The sequence below is a fragment of the Parasteatoda tepidariorum genome, chromosome 3, assembly GCF_982258835.1.
Source record: "Parasteatoda tepidariorum strain Cologne lab strain chromosome 3, Ptep-v5.0, whole genome shotgun sequence".
NCBI lineage: Eukaryota > Metazoa > Arthropoda > Arachnida > Araneae > Theridiidae > Parasteatoda > Parasteatoda tepidariorum.
Window position 1 is genome coordinate 38,629,475 of NC_141757.1, and position 27,662 is coordinate 38,657,136.

Sequence of the window (27,662 nt, forward strand, 5' to 3'; positions counted from 1 at the left end):
TTTCATTCAATAAGTTCTCTTACATTCTTTTATTTCTTTTTTAAAATAAGCTCTTCCACTTATTTTTTAATAACATTTTGAAAAGTTAAGTTACATTATTAAAATGCAAAAATATATAGATTAGTTTCATAAAATCTGACAAAATAGAAAAGGCTATGATTTTGATTATTTTTTTAGTTTAAAATATTAGCTATGATATTTTAAAAGATACATAACAAAGTCAAAATTAGTTTTAATTGAAAAATGCAATTTATTCATCTTGATTGAATTAAATATTTTTATTTGTAAATAATTATTATAAAAATATCAAAAAAAATGTTTATTTTGGTAGAATATAAATTAGAGTTAAGGGGAAAAAACATTCATAACTCTTTTCTATTACTTTTATTTTATTAAAAATATTTTGTCTCGGGATTAACTCACTTATTTGAGGAACTATTTTAATGTAACTACATCATCAATTTTAAATTTAACCGAATAAGCACTAAATAATCAGTTGTTTACAGACAAAGGTCTATTTAACTGTTGATCACCTTTGCTGAAATTAAGACCATCCCAGAGGCTTAGGATAGCAAGAGAGAATTATTAGACAGACTTGGTGTGAAAACCCACAGACACAAAAAAGCATTATTTTTCAAAGTCATCAAAAATTAGCATTAAGAAATCGCCAAATCTTTTATTTTAATTTCTAAAATAAAAAATAACAACTTAATTCTTTTTAGAAAGCATTTCATTCAGATTAACTTTACATTTTGATTGAAATAAAAAAAAAATAATGTATCATTTTCATCAAAACAAATTTTATCACCACCTGATTCTGCACAAACTTTGTTTTCTTTTTTATATTTTAATAGAGTTGCTACAAACAAACAGATTAGGATATAATGCAATATTTTAAATAGAGCATTGATAAAAAAATTTATAGAAATAGAAAGCTGAAATTCTATATTTATCTAAAAAAGCACACAATTTAAAAATTTAATCTAATTCCTCAAAGAACTAGGTGCACACTAGCTTATACAATATCATCATGCCATTGTTCCAAAATCAAGAACATTATGGTTCTAGCATTAAAAAATAAAAACATATAAGCAATGAAAAATGTAAAAATCACTTGGGATGAAATTATGATTAAAATAAATTAAATTTCTATAATCAATTAATTAAATCATGGAATGCATAGTAAATATTATGATAAAAATTTCACTCTATTGAAACAAAAGTATCACTAATTATAAACATTAAAAATATATCTATCCAACCAAACACGCATCCGCACAACAAAAAAGTGAGTCTTTATCTAAACATATTATGAGCAGCTTTCAAATTTTAAACTCACAAAAACAATCAAACGACCAAGCCTGCAAATTATATCAAATCAAATTTAATAAATCTATTAATTCTTATGTAAAATCATACTGCCACTAAAATTTTTTATATAACTCTACAATTTTAAAAATTAATGCTTGATGCACATGCAAAATATTTCTTCTTTGGCAACTTCGAATTACAAAATGCGAGTATTATTTATACTTATCACAGTCAAAGGCACCATCAAGACACATGTGTTAATAAAAATTACATGCAATACAGTAATTTACTTGCAAATTAAATTGCATATAGATTATATTTTTCCAAACCCAATTCGTCAGCAGCTGAAGTGAAGATGTTTTGTACTGTTTAAGTATATACTTATGAATCTGAAGAGTCCTCCATTAATGCAACAGCATTGGCAAATGCCCGAAGAGAAGAGTGTATTTCTAAAAAATGAGGTCGTTTTTGAGGTTCATATTCCCAACATTTGCACATAAGCTCATATACTGTAGGTGGTGTGTTGTCAGGAGCATGCAAACGATAACCTATAATAAATAAATAAATAAATATACAACTACTTAATACAATTATGACTATAGCAGAGAAATAATACAGTCTTAACAAAAGAGGCTAGGCTGTGTATCCACATGCAAATTTTGGTAAATAAAGCTCAGCCACCATGAAAATATTAATTGCTCCTTGAATCGTTTAACTGTGTAATAGTAACATAAAATAAGTATAAAAAAAAGAAAAATTAAAAATGGAAAAAATCAGATATAATATATTTTTGCTTACGAGGTATGAATAAAATAACGTACCATACCAGGATGTAGAAAGAATAAAATAACGTAGTTTAAATTATCAAACAAACATTTTAGAAAACTTTAAGAATAATTTTCCATTTATTGTCAAAGTTTTTAAACTTAAGAAATGGTTAAAAACTTATTTTTTATTGACTTTATTTTTAATTTTTATATTTAATATTATAACTGTCATCAAACAGCAGACCCAATTTTGGGTTTACGACTACTAATGTTCAACTCCGTAGCCTTGCAATTTTGAACCAATCCAGAAGAAGAGGAAACTCCCGGATCAGAGACTAAGGGCATATATAAGGGGGGTGTCCATGGGGTCCGGACCCCCCCCCCCCCGCATTAGCTTGAGTTTTTTTTAATATCCATATTTCCAAATATCACATAGAACTTCTTATAATATACGTCTTGCCTTGAAAAATAAATTTGTAAGAAATATGTAGAAAAAAATTTTCGTTTGCACCTTACAAAAGCTGAAGAATCCCTGGCTTTGCATGTTTCATTGAGCAAAAGAAACGAAAGTTTCATCGAGAAAGTTCCGACGAAATTGTAAATAAGTTATCAACAAGGCGCAAAAGATTAAATTTATTACTTAAAGCAATTAACATTTTTCTATACTCTTTGATCATTGTTTTCCTTGCAATAAACAAATATTTTACACACCTGTATGATTACTGAAATATTAGTAGCTTATATTATATATATATATATCAGGGTTGGGTTTTTGACGTCAAAAAGTGGTTTTTGACATGACAAGGGTATAATACTGGTTTAAACCGTCAAAAACCCGTCAAAAATGTCAAAAACTGAAGTTTGCCAAGAAAATATATAAACTTCAAATCTACCAACAGTTGCCATGCATTATATTGAAATTTAATTATACTATAGGTAATCAGCAGGTTTTAAAATATTTTTTAATTAAAATTAAGGTAAAATAACAGATTTAAAATCTCAGAAATTTATATTCAAATGCATGTGCAGAAAAATTTTGCACAAAAATTTTTTAAATATTTATATTTTGAAAAAAAAAACATTTTTTTTTAAGAAGATTAAAAGTTTATTACTATGCATTTTTGACATATAAGGAACATATAACTAATATTTATAAGGAACTTACAAGTTATGTTGTATAAATACAAACTTGATACAAGTGTATAAAAAATTTTTTAATGTTATACCGAATATCTTTATTATCCAGTATGTTAATTTGAATTTAAAAGTAGTTATATTTGTGAATAATGATAAATATAATTCATATTGTTTATTATATTTATTTATAATTATTACACTTATCATTTTAAAACAATTTTTACCTCTTATTTTTTTTTTCTCCGCTTGTAGTATTAAGAATACAAATAGTGCATATCTTGAAAGCAAGAAGTAATTATTCAACAGCTGAATATTTAGATATTTAACAAAACTATATCGTATTCAGCAAAATGAAATTCACAAGTATTTGGATAAACTAAATTTTCAGCATGGTAAATGAATAGACTGAATATACTGTAAATCGACACTAACTACTCTGTGTATTTAACATAAAGCACTTAAATTTGTAATGTCTTATGTTAAAAAGATTATTAAGAAGATTTAAAAGAATATTAAAAAGATTTTTCTTTAAAAGATGTCTAATGTACAAAACTGCTAATGTTTATCTTTAAAAATGTCTAATTTTTAGTATAATCTATACTATACACTAAATTTGGTTATAAATAAGTTTCTTAATAATATCACTGCAGATTTTCAATAACACATGAAAATGAATACATAATATTACATAAGATGTGAGCTTTCAAAAGTACAAGATTTTGGTTACTATTCAAAATATAAGTGTTTCTTCAAAATTTTAAATGTATTTTTTCTAGAACATATTTAGAAACACTATCCTTTATAAAAAAATATATAAATTTTACGCATTAATTAAATTTCACATATGAATATAGGTTTTTGACATTTTCGACATTTTTGACAGTGAGGTTTTTGACGTGACGGATTAAACCATGGTTTAAACTGTCAAAAACTGTCACATGTCAAAAACCTGCCAACCCTGATATATATATATATATATATATATATATATATATATATATATATATATATATATATATATAATGAAAATTCTCGACCCCCCCCCTTGTAAAAGCTATAGCTACATCCGTGATCAGAGATATGATTTGTATTGGAACCAAGGAGGACTTTGTGACTCGACAAACAAGAATGCAAGGAAAGTAATATAATTTTTTTTAACATTTTGATGCTTTACTATATTTTAAAAAACTATCAAAAATAAATTCAAAAATAAAGTTATTGCGACAATTGTATTAGTTACTAAAAGATTTATAGAAAGTGAGTAAGTTAATTCATAAGCATGAACAAGTGAAGTTTAAAAATAAGAATAATTTAGTTATCATATGTAATTTTCATGTTAATGAAATAAACCCATTTTTATGAGTTTAATATATAATTTTATTATAGTAAAAAAGAGATGTAGAATTAATGGTTAAAAAAATATTCCCTCGTAGCAATTTGAAATATGTTTTGAAAAATAAGAGATAAAAGAAAAATTTACTAAACACTTTTAAGGTAATGATATAAATTTCAAAATGTAATTATTTTATTAAACAAGCAAGCAAGAGTGCAAGGAAGGTAATATAAAGCTTAACATTGAAATGCATACATAAAGGTAATTAACTATTTTTGGAAGATATGGATTGCTCCCAGAGGAAAAAATCATTCAAATCAAAAAAAATAAATTTGCTCAGTAAGTAGAAGGAGAATTATACTTTCAATCAATTTCTGGGTGAAACAGAATATTTTGAATACAAGGACATGTTAATAATGTAAGTGATAAGACTTATTTCTTAAACAGACAGAAGTGTCATTTTGTTAAACAGAACAAAAACTAAAATTTCAATATTCTGTTAACTTTAATTGGACCTTGCTATCATTGTTTATCTGAATAATGAATTTGATTTAAACTAAATGAAAACCTTTTACAAAACTGATTTTTTTACGTTAAAACTAAACTAAAGAAATCAGATTAAAATTAACCAATGTTAACAATCAAGAAATTAAATAGGTAAAATTATATCTGTAATTGATGGCAGAATTAAATTACTAATAAAAAGTACCATTTTCCACTAATTCTGCAGCTTTGTTGTTGGAAAGGCCAAGATAAGGAACACTTCCCAAAGAAAAAATTTCCCACATCAGAATGCCATAACTCCAAACATCACACATAGTTGTATAAATGCCTGTTTGAAAGATTAAAACTTTTAAAAAAAGATATAACACATAAATCTAGCACAAAATCAGGACATAAAAATTAACAGTTTTAATCCCTTCATTTGGGACATTGAAATAATAATGTGAAAGTGACATAATTTTTTCAAATTAAGTTTGTGAAATAATTTTTTAGAAATTTACTGGATTTCAACACAAAAAATAAAAATTTCCAGAAAATGTTCTTCTAAATACTAAAAATATTTTATGATTTATTTATTATGAATTGACTGACAATGAAGCTCAGTTGAACTAAGTATTAATTGGATTAAGTATTTACTTGAAATAAACCTAAAATAAATATAAGTTACTAAATTATTTCTTAAAAACAAATGTAATGAGTTTTTGTGAATTAACAATTAAAATTGTTTGTCTCTTAATTTTATGTTGTTGTTTATTAGAAAATAAAAGATTATAACTTATAAGACAATAAGTATCTTGAAAATCAAACAAAGCCAAAAGATTGTGTTTCTAACGATTATTAATGAAATTAAGCTTAAAGTTGATGTCCCGAGGGCCGTGTCTGAAAGGGTTAACATATATAACAAAAAGAATATTACTTATGTTAGGTGACAGATTTAAAAAAATTAACAAGATCAATCAAATAATTAGAGATATCAAAATGAAATTTTTAAATTTTTATGCATAATCAAATACTGTTTCATGCATAATGCAATTTAAATCTTCAGTTTTTTTATTTATATTACCTAAAACAAATTGAAATTCATTTTAATAAATATAATTTTGGTCGCATATACAAACATAGGTTATGTAGATAGGATAAAGCGTGATACTTTTCAATGAAAATTTTAGGTTAAATAAGTACTCTGCATGAAAATAGTTCTTTACAAAAATATGGATTGATCATCTTAATGTGAATAACTTGAAATATAAATTATATTTAATAACATATTCATCTCATATTTGTCAATCACAAATTTCAAAATTTCTAAAGGATTTATAAAAATAATATATTTTGTTATAGCTACGGAAAAAAAAAAGAAAAAATAATAAAAATAATCTTAAAAAAGATGTTGATGAGTAATTTTAAATGTGACACTTTCTGAGGTTACTCGTACACTGTCAGTTGCTAAATGAGTTTAAAACAACCATCCACTCTAAAAAAGTCAAAGCCTATCACTTAGAACTTTCATCTACCGATATCAGCTAATGTAAAGACTTAGAACATAAATTAATTATATACCATTAAAAAAGACTAAAATAAAATCTTTTTCCTAGAAATCTTAAATTTCTCAAAAATAATGAATAGAACATTCTTTCTCACTTATAGTTCATTCTTTTTCACTTATAATGTACAGATGACAGCAAAATCAATTTATAGTTAGTCATTCTAAAAATATAAACATTTAAACAAACTTATGTATATAGCTAAAGTACCATAATTCAAAGCCTCTGGTGCAGTCCATTTGATGGGTATCTGTTTCATGCCATCAGTCACAACATATTCTATTGTTTCACGTGACATCCCAAAGTCTGATATTTTCACTACATTATTTGTCCCAACCAAACAGTTTCTTGCAGCCAGATCCCTAAATCAAAGTTAAAATATATCCTTTTTGATTAAAAAATATTTTGCAGTTCAAAAGTGTTATCACTAAACATTTGATACATTACCTATGAATGCAACTCCTACTTTCAAGATACTCCATGCCTGCAGCTGCATCAATGCAAAAAGAAAGTAGTTGATTCTGAGACAAGCTTTCATTATGTCGCTGTAAGTAGTTTAGTAAAGAGCCACCTGTTTTAAAAAGAAAGGTTAATCAGTTACGAAGCTAACTAATTTACTCAGTTGAGAATATAAAAGATATCTAAGATACAATTATTTTTACCAATACTATATTTGTTTTTCTCACCGTTTATTTATACATTTAAAAAGCTAATCTTGCAATGGAAGTTAAAAGATGTAATATTTGAATATAAGGTATTTAAATGGGGAAACTTTTATCTAAACATTATTTCATTAAATAAGACTAATATAAGGTCTTAAGTATGCAGTAACTTGAAATGGTACTGAAGTCCAAAAAAAACAACCAATAATTTCAATGAACAGTGCTCATTGTTGTTTTAGAAGATATAAAATATTGTAAAATGAAATAAAAGTAAATAATTTTATTAATAAAAAATTTTTTAAAAAAATATTCTAACTTCATTAAAATATAAGTAATTACAAATTTCAATACTTTAAACAATAAAATTTAGAACAGTTTAAGTACTTTTATTAAATATATATATATATATATATGTATTTGTTACTTATTTTGCAATATTCTTTTATTGAGGAAATTATTTAAATCACTTAGAGCAATGAAAACTTCATGTTTTACTGATTATCATCATTGCCTTTTAACATCAAACATTTTTAGAGGACTGCATTCTTAACCAGGAAATTTTCACAGTAAAAATAGACAAAAAGTTACCAAATAATACATTATCTTTTCAAAGGTCTTATAGAAGAAGTTGCATTTGCTGAGACAATAAAATTAAAACATAAAAAAAAAGAAAAAAATTGAGACAAATGAGAACAAAAGTTACCTTCGAAAAAATGTTTTTCCCCTTCATATCACTGAAGTAGATCGGATTGCAAAAGTCATTAGAAGTTGACTTTATTTTTTATTCAACATTTTTCATTATTATTTTAATCAACATTTTATGTTCAGGGAATAAATATAACTTTATATCATTAAAAAGACACTAGAAGATCTTTGTAAAATAAAAATACTAAAGTTTAAATATGGCATATATTTCAAATGAATTACAAAAATTACCCCCATTAGTTAAAAAATAGTGTTATAGACTGTAATCAAATGGAAATTTTAATAAATTAAGTGTTAGATATAAACTGTTGAACTTTAATCATCTAGCATTTCCAGCCCTGAAGAAATTCTGAAGATGTTTAAGTGCTTTTTATACAGAACATAACTAAAGCATGCTTAAAAAATAAATAAATAAACAAGTATTTAAAAAAAAATTATACTATGATTAGAAAAATCAAAATTTCAGAATAATAACAATAATATGTAAGAAAATAAATAAGATCAACATGAAAAAAAAAATCAGACTTAATATTTTTGATATTTAATTGATCACTCCTTAAATATGGTTTAGTTTATAAAAATTAAAATTTAAAGTTTGGTCACTTAATTTACAAAAGTGACCTGTTTTTTTCTTAAAAATTTTTTTGGAAAAAATAAGAACACAACAAGTATTAAAATCTTCTGTAGCTTTTCACCTACATACTACGTAATTGAAACAATTTTTATTTATCCTAACTTAAAAACTAAGGGCGCTCCTGGTTCAGTAGCCCACTATTTTTTTTTTTTTTTTTTAAAAAAAAGGGGGGGTTCATGATAGAAAAACTATACAACCACCATTTTGTTTTGTATTGCTTTGAAAAAAATTCTAAATTAACACTTCACTAGTTGTATAATTAAGACCTATTCCAGAACATTGATTTTTTCATTGTCTTGCTAAAAAAATTTCTCACATGCTTATTTTTTCTGCTGTTAGAGTCGGTGAAAATTTAGAGTGACCTAAGCTTTTAAAAGAAACATTACAAAGACCTAAAAGCACTAAAACGGAAAAAACGAATATCAGCAAGTACAGTCTTGCTATCATGAAAATTCCCCCACATTCCTGTAAACACCTTGATAGCAAGACAGTAAAACCTCAATACGAAGAGTAGCAGATTATGAATAGTTGAATAATTTATTTCAGAATCATCTATTCCCTAATGGCAAAGCATTCTAAATTATTCTGAAATAAACAATTGACTTGTTCAGAAAGTTAATTGAGTAACAACTTAGAAACATATCTAAGCTAGTGTATTTAAAAATAAATTTCCTAAAGACAAAGAATTTAATATAAACAGTAAAATTTTGAAACTTTGAAATAAAATCATCAAAACACACAAATTTGTAATTGTCATACCTGGTACAAGTTCCATGACTATCATATATGGCAGCTTTTGAACACAAATTCCGATAAATTTAACAATATTTGGATGATCATAGTCCATTAATATGCGGCCCTCTTGTAAAAACTTTCTCTTTTGTACATCAGGAAGATTTACATGACAAGTCTTGACAGCCACTTCCTCAGGATAATCAGCTAACTGAGCTTTGTAAACGTCTCCAAAATTACCCTAGAAAATATTACATAATTTATATTAAATAAATTTACTTGAATATATAGGAAATTTCTTCTTAATCATTTAAATGAAATAAAACTATTTTGTAAAGTTAAATTTAATCTTTAAATGCCATAAATCATGTTGAGACAATAGTTTAAAATTGAAGTTGAAGTAAAACATACGCAATTTCAATAAATGAAAACAACTTCGAAAAATGTTTACTTTCATAAATGTTTCCTTGTCTATGTTGTAAAAATGTAAACGTTCCCTTGTCTATGTTAACTGGCATAAACCAAACACTGAATTGACAAAGCACAAAAAGAAAATTAGTGGGGTGTTTTATGAGAGTACAGTGGGGATCTAGTGATTTGTACGCTGAATAACTTAACTTTTAAATATTCATTCCACCAGCAATGTTTCGTCTATCCAGTTAATAGTTTCGAAATAACATAATTCTTTATTTAGTTGAACAATATTAGAAAAATTTATACAAAAAAAGAACTATAATAATACAGATTAAAAATATCACAAATAATATTCAATTTATAACTCTCAGGCAATTTAAGATCATATCCAAGATTTCCAATTTCTCTAAGCTATACCACAATTTCCATTCTCATTTCTAGATTGCATTTCTCATAAAAAAAAAAATTCTGAAGCAATAAGTTATATAAAAAAATACAGCCAGCATATTGAAATAAAATATTTTTCATTACAAATAAAACAAAAATTGTTATAAAATTTTATTTGTAAATAAAATGTTTGTTTACATAAAAAAAGAGAGAAATCACGAAACAACAAAATCTACAAAATAATGTGGCTTTGCTTCAAGCAAAGAATATAAAACTTGCTAACATAACAAGCAATGAAAATAAATTTGTTAAAGTGGAATGAAATATGATTATAATAATATTTTTTTTAAAAAAGTAGAATAATTAGATATAGCTAAAATTTTACAAATGAACAAAAGTAAAAAATACTAATAAGAACTTCTTTAATTACACAAGTAAGTAAATGTAAAATATCATATAAAGAGTTTGGGACAATATGGTAATAAGCCACACTTTTCATACATGAGCCATTTTTACATCAAACTTTTTAATATAGTTTCCAGATATATACTTTACAATATTCTAGAATTTCCACTTAATAGCAACACAATACTTAAGAATTTTTTATAACTAACATAAAAATAGTGTATTTTTCACCAAAACTCATATTCTGCAAAAAAAATGGGAAAATGTGGCTTACTATTGCCCCAAACTCTTTAGATAAATAAAGAAAAATAATGCATCTTTGTCTTACAGATCCAATCTTTTCAATGAGATCCACATCATCATTATTAAGCTCCCACCTTTCACGTGGAATGGGTCGTCTCAGTATTGCTCCAGATTTCATAGTAACAGGTTGACCAGATTGAAATTGATGCATGATAAGCTCCTGAATGGTATTGAAACTTGGTCCCTCAAATCGATATTTTCTCTAGGAATTTAGAGAGAAAAAAAAAAATTTATAACCATACTATAGAATAACAGCAATCACTAAACTTTTGCCGCAACTCAATTTTTCATTTGTTGAATTCTCACTCAATCTAGATTTAATATAGAATGCTCATTTATTCAATATAGATTTTTAATAACTTAAGCCACTTACATATGCATATTTTATTAACAATTTAAGACCTTCATTCATTTCTCTTTGATAAATGAAAAACAAATTATGATTAATAGATAAATGTAGCTGAGTTTATCATTATGCATCTATAATCAAAAATTTGCATCTATAATCAATAATCAAATAGTCAAAATCAAGTTTTGGTCCATTAAAACGTTTAGGGGTGATAATACTCCTCATAATGTTAGAGTAAGAAATTTTCATTTTTCTTATTCACATTAACTGACACCTAAATTTTAACAGAATTCTCTTAAACACATAAATGAAACACTAAATGATTATATAACATATTATTTATATCTTTTCAACAAGTATTCAACAAAAATATTTTTGAAAAATTAAATATTGGTAAATAATTTTGCTTTTTAAAATAAAAAACACTACTGTTTTATTCTACAACAAATTAGAGTTAGAAATATTACAAAAGCTTATTTCTCAAAAAATGATCTTAAAGTCAAATTTTATTAGAATTCCTTGAGCTCAATTATCCTTTTAAGATATCTGATTTTAAGGACATTAATAATGCTCAAAACACATAAATTCTAATAATTTTTGAAGATAAATGCTTAAATCAAATATGAAACATCAATTACTAAAATGAGTAAAGAAATCTGATACTTTATCAACAGGGCTAGATAAAAGCACTTTTGTTTTTTTCCTCTTATAGGACATTATTCTTTTCTTTTTAGTCTTTTTTTGTTTGTTTTTTAGACTGTTTTCTTAACTTTTTATGAATTTTGAATATTTTTACATTGTAAGATTATTTTGCTCTCTTTTTCATTATAAATTCCACATTGAATCTGTTACTTTAAATATCTTTTAATAACAAGTGATGTTCTTGGACAAAGTTTTTCAAAATGTAAAAAAATGGATTTTGGGTAATAGGAAAATTTTTAACCATAAGAATATCAAAAACATTTTATAATACAACACATTTCTGATGTTCTTTATGATTGTAACTGAAAATTAACAAATTTTTTATTTATCTATATCAGGTATTAATTTTCATTTTATTTTATTCATTAATTACACATTTAATTGTTACTTTATTTTAAAATAAATTTATAGATACAAAATATGATTTAAAATTCCCTTTCATTTAAAAAAAAATGGTAATATAAGACACGTTTTTGAAAATATTTAAGAGCACAGTTTTTTATTTTCAAGTAATTTTTCACTGTGATTTTTAGAGGCTTTTTTAGTCATAAAATTTTTTCTTAGATCATAGACATCCTAACCGGTTATCAACAATTGCAACAAAAACAACAACGAATTGTTTTTCATATATGATGAGGATAACTCTAGCTGGATATTAGTTTCCATACAAATTCTATAAAGATTTCTCAATTCATCTGAAAGGTTATTTTTTCTAAATTTAAATATACTATATTTTTTAAATTTCAGATGTCCCTAATTTTCCCCCACATAAATAAATAAACTAACTAAAGGTAATTTTTTTTTCTGGCAGTCTAAAAGATAATAGTTTCATATTTGTTTTTTATTTTTATTTTTATGATGTGATTCTTTACAACATATAATTAATAATTTAAAATTCATACAAGGATGCATAGGATTTGCACTGCAAAATAAATTAAATATAAACTAACAAGTTTAAATAAACATACGTCACTAGTCATGTGAACAATGAAATGTTTGTATCCTTGAGAACACACTGATAAAACCAGCTGTTTTGAATCATTCCGAATGGTTTCACGGACAAGGAAATCCCCATCATTAACAAGGAGTCTGACAACTTCTTCCCTAGGCAAAACACCATGAAACCAGTCCTCAGTTTGATAGCTTGTGTCTTTTATTTCCTAAAAAATATATTTAAAAAATTGTTAAGGATTTGTGAGGAAAATGCTTACTAAAAAAAACTAAACTTTTAAAGAAGACAAAAAAATATAGTATTTCTATACAAAAAGTAATTTACTACCAGTCTGTAAAAAGCCATTTAAATAATAATAATACTAAGATTAAAAGCAGCTTCAAGCATAAAATATAATTCATTTTTTTTTTCTTCATGAAGCTGCTTATTTAAAATAAATTTTAATACTTTCAAAAAATATATATATTTTTCTTCAACTAAATAATACCTCAATGCAAAGTAACTTGCAGCTATAAACAAAAGCAATTTCTAGTAAAATTATAACAATAATTCTTAATCTTTCAATTTTGTGCAATTAATTCCTTAAATATTGAAATTATATTTTTAGGAAATCTGTAACTTTTATTAATGTTTTGTGAATGAAATTATTAAAATGATTGCAAATATTATTTTAAAATATCAAATAATTGAGTATCAAAAGAACAATTAATTTTAAAAATTATAATCCTTACACTTTCTAACTGATAACAATCGAATATTAATTATGCTACGAAATTGCAACAGTCGCTAAACATTTTCCTTAATAAAAAAAAAAAAACATTATTCTTAAATTTGTTAATCACTTTACATTTTTGAATAAAAAAATTCAAATTCATTACTCTTTTGAAAGGATTTCTTTCATTTTCAACAACATTATCTAAAAAGTCTTTATTTGGAGGTGAAGGAGGACATGGAGTAACCTAAAAATGAAAAAAAAAAATCCTAAATTAAGCATGAACTTTATACGATATTTAAAATAAAATTGATATATTTACTGAATTAAAATTAAATTAATTATATCCTACTTTTACATATATATATATTACTTTAATATATATATATATATATATATATATATATATATTACTTTATAAAACAACATCAATTTATCTTGAATATTTAAAGACAATGTTCAAATAATTTATATATATTTAAGAATTGTATGCATAGTATTTTTGAAAAAAAAATCTGTTTTGCACACAATCTGTACAAATAATAAGTTTCTTGATTTAATTTTTTTCTTTTGTGGAAAAATATTTTCAATATTTTTACAGCAAAAAAATTACTTAGATATTCATTTCAAAATTCTGTTATTGGATTGGTCCTGAATTTGTTATTGGATTAAATTATTGGATTTTATTATTTTGTACAGGAGTCATGCAGTTTATAAATTATAGTTGCAATACTTTTCCCTCAGGGGGAACAAGAGACCAAAAACCTTATTAAAAACTCCAGGCTTTCCAGTAATTATATTCCATCAAGACACAACAAAAATGAGGGCAGAAGCAATAACTTTCCTTAAATTAGTCGTTTTCATTTGGACTCCTCTGCACTCCTCACTATTTCATTTTATTTCAACTACAACTCTTCAATTTATCCAAAAAGTGTCGCCCACACCTGTAGTGATGTTTCTTTTGTTGCCGGATTACCAACTGGAATTTGTTATTGGATTTTATTATTTTGTACAGGAGTAATGCAGTTTATAAATTATAGTTGCAATACTTTTCCCTCGGGGGAACAAGAGAACAAAAACCTTATTAAAAACTCCAGGCTTTCCAGTAATTATATTCCTTCAAGACACAACAAAAATGAGGGCAGAAGCAATAACTTTCCTTAAATTAGTCGTTTTCATTTGGACTCCTCTGCACTCCTCACTATTTCATTTTATTTCAACTACAACTCTTCAATTTATCCAAAAAGTGTCGCCCACACCTGTAGTGATGTTTCTTTTGTTGCCGGATTGCCAACTGGAATTTGTTTTCTATATGCCCCAGAAGCAGAAAGTGCCTAAAACTGTGACGTACGTTGCAGAACAAACGAAGTCCTGCAGAACAATTTGTATCTTGAATAAAATTCTCTTTAGCTTTAACCACTTGCTGTTTTCCAGGAATGATGTTGCTTCAGAAGAGGAACATTTGACACCCTGCACAAATTTCAGTACTTTTATCAGTAATCTCCCTCTCCCATATCTTTGCCATTCTGAGGAGGAAATTAATGAGTTAACTTTTGGCTATAACATTTTTCTAAAATGGGTGTATCAGTTTTCAGCAGACAGCAGGAGAAATCGATCACCATTTTTATCAAGAGAGCTTCTAAAGCAAGCAGCAAAAGAATTAAATTTCGAGATTTCCAATTTCATAAAGTTCATGACTTTTATATTTTCCATTCCCATTTCAGAAGCAATTTGTGAATCATGGGGATCCACGATTGACAGAATTGTTTCTAAAAGATCAAATGCTTTTGATGGCGATGAAAAAGTTGTTAGAGCAACAGACCAGCGAATGTTTGTGTTTGCAAATGGTGCAGCACTTGTTCCTTCGAAAGATTTTTAAGGCAGCCCTTATTTTAATGTTCGGACCTTCATATCATAGACATTTTATTGATAATTCATCATCATCATCGTCCTTAACAAAATTTTGTACTTCAGAAGTGATTGAAAAAGTAGCAAATCTAGAATTTAAAAAATAATGTAGTGTATCTGTGTATGATCCTGTACTTTAATAAATGAACATATAGTATTTTAACGTAAAGTTGGAATTTTTTTCGTTTGGGAAATTTTTGCAGAACATTTGCATAAATAAGTCCTGTTGCAGAACATTTGAAAATAATCTGCTTATGGGCTATATGCTACACATCTTTCAAAACTCAAGAAAAAAAATTATATATAATTGGACAAGTAAAGAAAAAAACATGAAATTTTTCAGTTTTAAATAATTCTAAAACTTGAATGCATAAAACAAAGATAGTGATTTCATCGAAGAATGGCTTTAACATACATTGATGATGCAATGAATCTGATTTTAAAAAGTAGCTGACAAAAAAAAAATCTGAGATTTTATTAGTGGTAGTCACTATAATTTGTTTTTAAGAAACAGTGTGCTGAAAAGGATGTAGAAAAGCATTCTTCTTCAGTGGCTCAACAGTTCTGAGTGGGCCCAGGCCACTCAGTAGTTTTCTAAATGCATCTCTACATTTAGTGACTTCTCTCCAGCTCTTAACCCTAAGAATGCTTAGGCCATTCATGACACAGCCAATCATTTTAAGGGGGGTCGACACTTAGGTCTTCTTTGAAATTTGCAAAAGACTTTCTTACAACATCAATCTTCATGCAGCAAAAACATATTAGAAGAGTAAATTTTTGTGAGAGTTGCTTGTGCATGCACTCTGAACTTTAAATAGTGTTTGTTAATTGAACCTTAATGAACCTGTAGACTGAACCTATATGTTATTAAACCTTAAATGGTGTTAAGAATCAAAAACCATTTTGCAAAATAATATTAATTACCCTTAACAAATTAAGTATATTAAAACAAAATTATTAAAAATCAAATAATTATAACTCTTGAAGGGACATAGAGATTATTTCTGAAAAAATAAACAAAATAATACATAAGAGATAATAATAGTAGCAATAAAAATTCATCACAAATCAGAATGAAACTATTTTTTATCATAAGCTGTCTTTTTTAATGACATTTACTAGTTCTAAAGAGTTTATCGAATCAAAATTAGATTTTTGAATTTTGGAAACTTAATAGTAATGTGAACTGTTAAAAATTTTAAAACAAATAACATTTAAATATAATATGTAATAAAAATGATGTATAAAAAAGAATTTATTACAGTACATTGGTCTTTAAACTTACATGCTTTTGTTTAAGAGTAAAGAAAGGCTGTTTCAGTTTATCCATTATTAATTTAGATTTCCTTCCCAATGTAATAGTAGATTCTTCTTTCTAAAGAGAAAATAGAATGTAAAATTAAGTTAATAATGTTATAGAAATTTTAAACTGCGCACTCCACAGTTTCAAAAACATAGTAATTTAGAACACACCCTAAGAATAGCATATTTCCCCATATTAAAAATCATCTAACACTACTAATGTTTGCAGTATTCAATACTGTGATCAAATTTGACTGCATTAAAAAAATCCAAACTTTAAATAATTCTGTGAATTATTAGATTGAACATAAAGCTAAGTAACGATTAGTTTTAAAAAAATGAATAAAAAACGTCTACAGACTTAAAAAACCATAAAAAGTTATAAAAAACTTCTACAACTTTATGGGAAAAAAATTGTTTCCTAATAGAAAATACAATTTTACAGCAAAAAGTCAAGTCAAATATAAAATTTAAAATAGATGGCAAAATGATAAAAATATTAATACTGTTTTCTCCATTTTGGGGCAATTAAATAAATGCAAAAAAAAAAAATTACGTATGTAACTGAACAATCACCATCTGAACAATTATCACTGAACAATCAATCATTTCGCCATCTGATTGAACAAAACATTTGATATTTAAAATACTTTTAAAATTATGCACTGTTAATTTTTTAAAAAGTTAATTTTTGAGGAATGAAAATTGTAGTATTTACAAAATAATAGGGACAATTCATTTTAGTTAAATTAAATAAGATTTAATGTAAATCTTCAAAATATAACTAAATAAATGTTTTCCTTTCTTCCATTCTTTCTTTTTTGTTTTGTTAAATGATGTAAATATTTCCAATATATGACTGAACTTAAATAAATTAAGGCAAATTTTCTCAAGGACAATTAATAATTTCCCCAATGATAGATTTAAACACAGGCAAGCAAAATGTTCTTTCAACACAAACCACCATAGAAAGAATTTCAATTAACACAAAGAATTCTCAACTCTCTAAATGAAATAAATACAGCATGTAAAAGTTGAAACAATTTAAAGGCCAGTTCTTTAATTCTAACAAAAAATGTCATGCAAAAATGAAATTTTTTCTTAAATTCAATTCAAAAATTTGTTCAAAAATTAAACTCAAAAATGTATTAAGTGAAGAGACATTAATTATTAAAAAAATAATAAAGTATTAAGTTTCAATAATTCACAATAAATATATTTTTAAAAAACTGCTTTGAAAAAAAAAATGGTACAATTCAAAGATTTGAAACCAAACATTTACTAGAGACTTAATATTTTATTATTTACAACATATTACTTAATACCTTTTGTTTAACTTGTTAGTCCTCAAGCTACTTGGACAAAAACGTTCATACAATTTAAGAGTACAAAACCTTTATCCAAAAAATTTCTCTACCACACGGTGGTTTTTTGTGAAGCATAAATAATGAAAATGAAAATTAGTTTACTATGTAGTAATTACATTTCGTCTAACTCATTCACACATGCATGTGATTAACATAGAACTACATAAAATATTATAATAGCTAGAACTTGCTTCCTTTAATCTATTAGGATCAAGTGCTTCAAATATTTCTATGAACGAAACTGAAAATATTCCTAGTTTTAAAACAGAGTAAAACAAATTAAACATAAAACATAATCACAAATACAATATAATGCTACAAAAAAAAAAGTCTACCTGTTCACTTGGAACATTTTTAGAGGTAGCTTTTGACTCATCTAGTTCCATGCCTTGAAATGGTATGTCATTCTCTATACACGAAAGTGAAAAATTGATGAGATGAAGTTGTACATTTAAAATGTGTTCAATGCATTGCAGATGACTGAGGTCCTTCACTAAAATGTCAACTGCACGTTTTTTAACTCTAAGTCTAAAAATACATAAACAAATTGTAATAATTACTAAATCTGCAAGTAAAGCAATAGAATAAAATTTATTACAATTTATTCTTATCAATCCTTAATCATCTCTATTATGCAAATATCCTTTTTAAATATATTATTAGAAATAATTATCAAACCCTATGAATAGTTATTTTCAAATATCTAGTATAAATGGATTAGTAAAATCTATTTATAATTAAGAGCATTGTACAGAGATATAAAAATAAACTTTTAGAAATTTATTTTTAATAATTTGTAATCAGCTCTATAATACATATATTTTTTTTATATATTAAGTTTATGGATGCTTATAAATAGTTATTTAAAATTATTTTAGTAAATGGATTTGGAAAATCTATTTATAATCAAAATTTACCTTCTACAGAGCAATAAACTTTTAAATTTGTCCTTGCACAGAAAAATAAATGTTTTGAATTTTCCTTCTACAAAGCTGAAATTATTTTTAACTGTCCTTGTTTAGAGAACAATCTTTAAATTAAAAATTTTAAACTTTAAAGAAATAGTTATAGGAAAATGTATTTTAAAAAAAATTAAAAATCTGGTATAAAATATAAAGGAAAAAAAATAGGATGATTTTCAAGCTGTTAGGGAGCAAAAAACTTATGTATGCACAAAAAGTTTCTCCTCCTCCTCTTTCCAACATGGGTTTTGAACCAGAGACCTAGACAAAAGTTACATATCTAGGAACCCTACTGTCTTAAAAAAGTTACAGTCTTTGGAACCTTACAATAGCAGCAACCAGCACCTTTCTTTGAATGTCTTTGTGAATGACTTGGGAATTTATTTAAATGGTTTCACACTATATAACACATTTAACTTTTTCAAATAAAAATGTAAAGGAAATTTTTTCATATATACATAAAATTTTATGTTTCACTTAGTGTCTTTTCTCTGGTGATAATCTGAATAAAACACAAGGTAGAGCATTAATTATCCACTACTTAAAAACTAAAAAGAAAATTAACAATGCATTTTGATAAGATATTTTGCAACTTTACCCCATAATTTCTGATTGTTGTTTAGATAATAATTTTAAAAGAGTTAAGTATGGAGTTAAGCATGAAATTACAGATAACTTTAAAAAAAGTAACTACTTTGTGCAATCTCGTTCCTCAAATTGACTCAGTTTTATTTCATCTTCATACTTTTGTAAATCTTCCTGTTTTCTTAGTAGCTCTCTTTCACATTTTCCAAGCTTTGATTCCAGATCACACTTTCTAAATAAGCAATAATAAAAATTAAGTTTGTAATAGCAACTTTTGAGAATTTTTTTCAAAAGTGTATTGTGTAATTTTATATGCATAAAAAATACTGCCCTTGAAATAAAAAATAAATAAATACAACTCATGTTAAATACAATATATTCTAATTAATAACATGCCTAAAATTCAATAATTTATTTAATTTTTAATTTAAGCAAAAACTGTTTAATAACATTTAATTGATTGTTGAATTACATTAAATGTTAACTACATTTCAATTACATCTACGATTATAACATTATATTTAATTTAACATAAATTGAACATTGGTTACACAGAAAATATATGTTGTGCATTATGTAACACATTTTTGCCATAACATAGTGCTCATTTTAGAAAATATAATAAACTTTAAAATAATAACAAGATAAATGAACATATGATGAAGAAAACTTACTTGTCACGAAGGCACTCTATAGTATAATCATCAGCAATCAATTCATTAGGTCTTAATGGTCCTGTAATCTCTCTTAAAAGAGAAGCATCATACCTGAACTCTATTGATGGAAGAGGATCAGAGCTAAAAAATATGTCAAAAATTTAAATTATTATCACTTTTAAAAATCAATTTCAAGTTAAAGAAAAACAGAAAAAAAATATAAACACTGGAACATGCTTACTGTATTTAAACAAAACCTCTAATGTTAACACCTTAAAAATTTGTGACACATATTAAACTGTGACAGATTTAAAATATTAAGTAAAATTTGGATTTTAAGAGGAATTTTTTAACAACTTCTTAATAATTACATTGAAATAGTAAAAAACAAGGGTACAAAACTATTCAAAGATATTTCATTACCTTTGTAAAAGCTTAAAAACCCAGATTTAGATCAAAATGTACAATAGAATTGTTAAATGAATTCCCTGATCTTTTTGCAATGAATCACATAACCAACAAGATTTTGAGGCTAGAGCTGGTAAACCAACAGAGAAAATAAAAATTAGCATTCATTGCAATGGTTAACAAAAGTTGTCCCTATAAAACCATTGAATGAATTTTATCTGCTATAGCTCATGCACAAGATACATCTGCAAGAGACATACACACTAGCCTAGTTATTTATTTAATCATGTGCCTGATTTGCTCTTCCTTTTTTGAAAAGCATAGATTTTTTCAACACACATCATTCATAATAAAATTGTACACATGATAATGCACATCGAATAATTACTGAAAGGCAAAAAGTTAAATCACTAATAAAATTTAGTTTTTCCCTTCAATGTAAATGAAATATTAAAAGTAAGCCATTTTTAAACATTTTATAGATTATTTTGGAGCATTATAACACTTATTTTTGATGATTTTAAGTAAACTCAGGTTTAACAAACAAATTGTCTTACTCTTAATGTTGAGGTAATAAACAATTTGACTTAATATACATGAGGAATGCTCACCGATTTTTGCGAATGAAGTCATTATATTCATCAATACTATCAATCACTTCAATGCTTTTGCTCATTCGAGAATGAACTGCCTGCATTTGTTCAGAGATAGGATTGATGATTTCAAAAAACTCTTGCAAAATGGATTTCCTAAATACAAATTAAAACATATTTTAATAAATATATTTAAATACAACACTTTGTAAATTCGCAGAATCGTCAGAGTATGTATCAGTTTTTAAAACGTAATGGAAATCAGAATGATAAATAAGAGAAGAGTTTGCCATTGCTGAACTAAAGCAAACAATTAGTTTAAGTATTAGGGAGTTAATAAATAATATAAATAAAGAAAATAAAACAAAAAATATTAATGTTGTAATTAAAATTACAAATGAAATATAATTTAAAATGTGATACTACATAAAGAATTAATTTATAAATAAATAACTTTATTTTTAAATATATTTTTTTAATCTAAAGATGCAGATTAAATTTTAAGATTAATTATTATTTAGACATAACTAAAATTAAAAAACCATAATGAAACTATTAAAAATCATCAACATTATGACGGGCATTAACATATTATTGTTCAGTAATTTTTATTATGGACAATAAGTGGGTGAAGAATACAATAAGCAAAATAAATTTAAAACAAAAAATTATGGCAATAGCTCAAATAAGTTTATCATTGCATTACATGTGTTAAATAAAGTTACTAAATGAAGATAATAAACTTTAAACAAATGGAAAAAAAACAATAATTAAAACCATTTATCTTTAGAAAAGATTTTTAAACAAGAGAAAATTTTATTTTATTTTTTACAAATAAAAATAGCAATACTAACAGAAACCATTCATTCTTTCTTGCATAGAATAAATAATTATTTTTGCTTTTAAAAATATTTAAACGTGAGTATTGGCTTATAACAATTGAGCAACTGTTTTAGTTTAAATATAGAGACAAATTATAATAATAGAAAAATAGTAGAAAGCTGATAGGATAATAATAGAAGCCTGAATTAGGAAATGCATACCATGTTTCAGCTGAATCTTCCATTACAATCTGTTGATAATACAAAAGTCCAGGCAACAAAGTTGTCCGAAAATGTCTTTCATATTCTGATGCTTCACAAAGAGTAAGAACCAAATCATTGTGCAAGACATGAAGTTTTTTCGCAACTTTCTGATAACGCTCTTTTGCCTCTTCCACTTTTTTTGCTCCTTTACCTACGAATTTCACATTACAATGATTTAGGAAAACAAATATTTTTCTCTTAAATATATGGAGGAAAAAAATGAAAAAGAATAAATTATACTGTTTAACATGTAAAAATTTTATATAGGAAAAATAAATTCAGTGAAAACTCCAGGTAAGACCACTACTATATAGTGACCACTCTTGGGAGACACAGAATATTTTCCATAGAGTTAGTGTTGAAGAAAATCTTTAGGAGAGACCATTAAAACTCTCCCAACGATCGGGCACGAAATGTGGAAAAGGTCAAATAAAGAAACACGAAAAATACCAAAACAAAAAAACTAACAAAACAAATAAATAGATAAAAATGTATTTTAAATATTTGTGTGAGATTCTTATTTATAGCTCTTTTTGACAACAGAACCTCATACTGCAATCAGAGTGTGCTAAAGACGATGCTAATAATGATTTACTTTTAGAGCTTGTAAGAATCATTGCCAATAGATGGCGTATACCCTCTAAAAAGAATACACTTTTAGAACAGAAAACTGAACTATTTCACATCTATCTTGGACTTGATGACTGTCTGGTAGTTTTGTCGGGTGCAATTTTATTTGTCCATTATGTGTGTAATTGTTCTATGCTGCTTAAATGACTTAATAAAAAGTTGCAGCTGAAAATTTGTTTCTTATATCATCATAAGTGAATTCATCAACGCGACGAACAACGAAATATAGGGAAACCCGTACTGAGCTGAAAGTTAAATTTAAAAAAAAGTATTTAAAAAAAAATAGTTTTATCCTTAATAATTGATAAATTTGTTTTTGTAAATAATTATATCAGTAGGGATTATTTTTATAGAGCTAAATTTAATTCATAGACTTGTTTTTTCATGACACCAACTCCATGTAGCATTTCCACTCCAAGAAAATAACACTAATTAAAATCAGTTGTGAAGAATCATGTCCCTTCGATAACAATTAAACTAACGCAGGTAACCTCTAAGAATGATCAACCTCCATCACGATTATTTTACTGTGGAATGGAGAGTGGTCGCTCCCAAGAGGTTTCACTGCACAAATATTTATTTACCTTTTATGTAATGTTCTTCATATTTTGCTTTAGCCTCTTTCCACATTTCCAACAATTTCTCATATTCAGTTTTCATGGAATCTACAGCATTTTGCAACTAAAATATATAATTAAAAAATTAATAAAATAAAAATTAATAAAAGAAATTTATCAGCACAAGTAAATATTGAAACTATAAAAAAGATGATTAATTGTATCGTTTAAAGTACAATACACATTAGCTGGATTGACAGAAGTGGAAGGATTCAATGGATGTGTAATGGTTATAAAAAGAAAAATATATATTTAAAAGATATTTTATTTAAAAAAATATAAGACTGAAATAGCTAAATATTGAAAAGATTTATATTAGTGTACTTGGACATTTAAAAGATGTCCCCTTTAGCAGCACATACTTAAGGCAAAGATTTTTCTTTACATTGAAGTAATTAAGTCTGACCCCAAATGGGCTTGGTCCCTCCTAGAATTATTTGATTCCTCAATTTCAGTTTCAAATAACAAAAAGGAAAAATAATTAGACCTATAATTACTCTTTATATTAGTTATTGAGGCTCAATGAAGGATGATGACATGAGTCATTTAAGACTAAAGGACCATGGCCAACTCAAAAAAATTTTCTTACACCATTTCCAAAGAATAAAAATAAGCTTGATAGCAAATCCTTCCTGTTTAAATACTTATTACTGTTGATTTTTAACAACTTAAACCAGTTTTCTAATGCTTGTCTAATGCTTGTCATTTTTTGATATAATAAAGTTAACTCTGCACATTTCTAAAAACATTTTGACATGCAAGAAAAAAGTAGTATATGTTTCTTACAAATGTTCATTCTTAGTTGCCTGACACAAATTAGAATAATTTAAGAAAAAAATACCAAACTTCATTTTGAATACTTAAAAAAAATAAACAAAAGAGAAAGCTTACTCTAGCTAACTCTTTATGCAAAGTATCATGCTCCTCTACATAAATTTTTTTGAGGGCTCGTTTTTCTGATATTAAACTGTTAATAGATTCAACTGTAGCAGAAGTCAAGCTATCAGCATTTCTTCGGATTATTTTGCTAGTTGTTTCCATTTCTTCAGATATAGCATACCAGGCCTAAATTATAAACGTAGCAATTGTTAAAAATATCATAAAAATATGCTCAAAAAATGCAATAGAACAAAATAAAAAGACAATAAAAGGGAAATAAATTATGATAATTTTTCTAAATAAATTAACAATTATTTTAATATAGTTAAAATTAAACAGATGGAGGAAATTTTCATATTGATACCTTTACACGCCAAATGCAATTACAAAGGCACCAAAGGGTTTTTGGCTACTTTCTGCAAATTTTTTTAGTGCTACAGCTCAGAAGTCACCAAAACATGGCTATTATTTTGGTGCAGGTACCGGTAAAGAATTCTTTTGTCTATAAGCTGTTTCTTATTATATGTATGACAGAAAAATTCAACCCTATCATAACAGGTTTAATAATTAATAAGAGAAGTCTATTCTTAGAATAAGTAAATGACAGAACACAATGAGGTGAGTTGAATACAAAGCGATTTAAAATTCATAAAGATGAGAAATGAGTTATAAGGTGCAAAAAAGAAGGGTACTACATAACCTAATGTGATAAAAGTATGACGTTAAAGAAAATGGAAACTTGAACCATGTTTACCTGAAGAATAAAATGCCCACTTTCCCAAGAGGAATAGAGCAGATGTAACGGGAAATATTTTTTACCAATGCAACACACACATCACATCTATATAAAATTTAAATAAAAGTCATTAAGCACACTTAGTAAAAAAAAAAATGGTTAGAGCATAGGTTTTATGGTTAGAGCATAGGTGAGCACTTCCTACCCCCTTCCCAATGAGCGTTATGTTTCTAAGGGTGCAGTTAAGATTTTTTAGAGGATGTGTAAAAACTTACATGCAAAAGAAACTTTTTTAAACATCACGAACACTTTAAAATTTATATATTTATTTTTTGTATCAAAAGACTAATACAAATTAGTTCTTTAAAATTCTGCATAAATTACATTATCAACGCAGTAATTCAGAAATTTAATGAGAAAAATTATTACTAACTAATTCGGGAGAAAAATTATCACTTTGCTTGATGTTTTACACAATAAGTGTAAACATTTGGAATTTTTAGAGATGATTTTTTTTTTAGATATCCCTAAAAGGGATACTATTCAATACTCTAACTCATAGGTTCTAGAGATGGGTTTGGGCTCGCTTTTAAATATCCAAACTCGAAGAGCTTTAATCTAAGCCTGAGATATACGTTAGATAAAGGTTAAATTTTCGTTCTAACGGTCGGTCTTTGATATTTAAACAAGGGAATTTATCCTTAAAACATTTTTTTTTAAATCACTAACCTGTAAAGGAAAAGCATGGAGCTAAATCAATTGTAACTCCAAGATGTATGTATGAGCATTAGTACTTACCAGTTACAGAAATTAAAAAAGAAAATCAAAATGTTAAGCTAAATGAAAATTATTTAATAATTAGTGTTGGTTTGGCAAAGTAAAAGATAGCTTTAAGATATTACAATTTATAAAATTTGCATTTTTTTATACTTAATAATTGAATTAAATATTTGTTTTAAAGTAGCAAAAAAGTTTATGAAAATTTTATTAGGAGTCCAATTCTCCCCCCTTTCCAACCCAAAACCTGTTTTCAGTAAAGGAACCCTGGCTGCATCTATTATATTTCCAATCTTTTTTGGTTCACCGACCTATTCTCAATGTAAATTTTTTTCACCCATTAAAAGCTTTTATTTACAAGTGTTTATTAAACAATTAAAAAAAAGTTTTTTTATTTTATTACTTTGCTTTTAATCATACCATTAATTTATTGAAAATTTCAGCTGATTAATAATTTTATATTTGAACTTTTTTTTTTTATAAAAGTATCTTTTATTTAAGAAAAAACTATTTGATACCATCTAAGTACTGTGTAAAATAACTTTTAAACAAATTACTTAAATCCAAAACTACTGTATTGTTAACATGATGAATAAAAAAAAAACATTTAAATAAATTGTTAAAAATTCAAACATAATAATAGTTTGAATTTTTAATATCCTTTAGATTGGACAGTGTAACTTGGCAGTTTTGAATGTATGTGTAATCGTCCTTTTGTTCATTTATTTACTATATTTATGGCAATTTCTTATCATTAGAAAAACACACTTTTGAATATTTTCCCCAGTTTTTAATGAGTACATTAAAAATTGCCCAAATAACGGGGTCGCTCTAATTTGGCAATCAACTTTATCAAAAAATTATTTGGCTTACGCTAGCAATAAAGCTGCCTTCTAATTCTTTAGAGTGGTCCATCTTTAAAGCCTGAGCACTAACTAAAGATAAAGCTGCAGCATAATCACGGTCACATTTAGCACGAAGCAACACACATTTTTTCATATTATCTAAGAGTTTTAATTCAGCATCTTGTAATCCTACTAAAGCTTCGTGTGAAAAAACGTCTTGAAGTTCTGTTGAAAATCCCATCATTAAGTCGGATTCGGATTGTAATTAAGTAGGAATGTTTTACGAAGAAAACACAACCATAAATATATTTTATGAAAAATACGAAACTAATTTCGCAAATGATAAATTTGAACAAATCATAGTACAAAATCTCGAAACAGCTTTCTCACTGAATATACAATACATCAGAATCAATATTACTGCTCATCATCTGGATCAAATACTAGCTGTCAGTCGCTACTGAGAATTTAGAAAATTATAAAAATGTTTTTAGTTTTCTCGGAAATGATTGCAAGACAGGATCGAAATTTTTGATCCATATTCGAAGCTGAGCTGACTTGAGTACTATTGATACGATATTAACATATAATTTCAAGCTTGAAAGAAGTTAGCTATTCAAATTCCTAAATAATTAACATTTTAATTCTTATATTTTAGAAGAATAAGATTCGGCATTTTTAGTTTGTAATTCAATTTTAATCAATTTGCTATTTACTTTAGAATCTGGCATCATGATTAATAAAAAGAGAGTACATCAT

General features: G+C 25.8%; 1 protein-coding gene across 1 annotated transcript; it reads right to left on the reverse strand.

The window, feature by feature from the left end:
• Positions 1-27: 27 nt before the first annotated feature.
• LOC107436792 (tyrosine-protein kinase Fer) lies at positions 28-27,617 on the reverse strand. The gene is made up of 17 exons (XM_087159112.1): positions 26,932-27,617; positions 24,558-24,731; positions 23,634-23,730; positions 22,378-22,570; positions 21,353-21,490; positions 20,352-20,474; positions 19,787-19,909; positions 18,466-18,658; positions 16,747-16,836; positions 13,720-13,800; positions 12,858-13,049; positions 10,864-11,040; positions 9,357-9,570; positions 7,044-7,167; positions 6,807-6,958; positions 5,258-5,380; positions 28-1,859 (listed from the first exon to the last, which is right to left on the reverse strand). Exons 1-17 carry the CDS (start codon positions 27,145-27,147, stop codon positions 1,693-1,695), a joined length of 2,577 nt encoding a protein of 858 aa, XP_087015238.1. The 5' UTR covers positions 27,148-27,617; the 3' UTR covers positions 28-1,692.
• Positions 27,618-27,662: the final 45 nt, after the last annotated feature.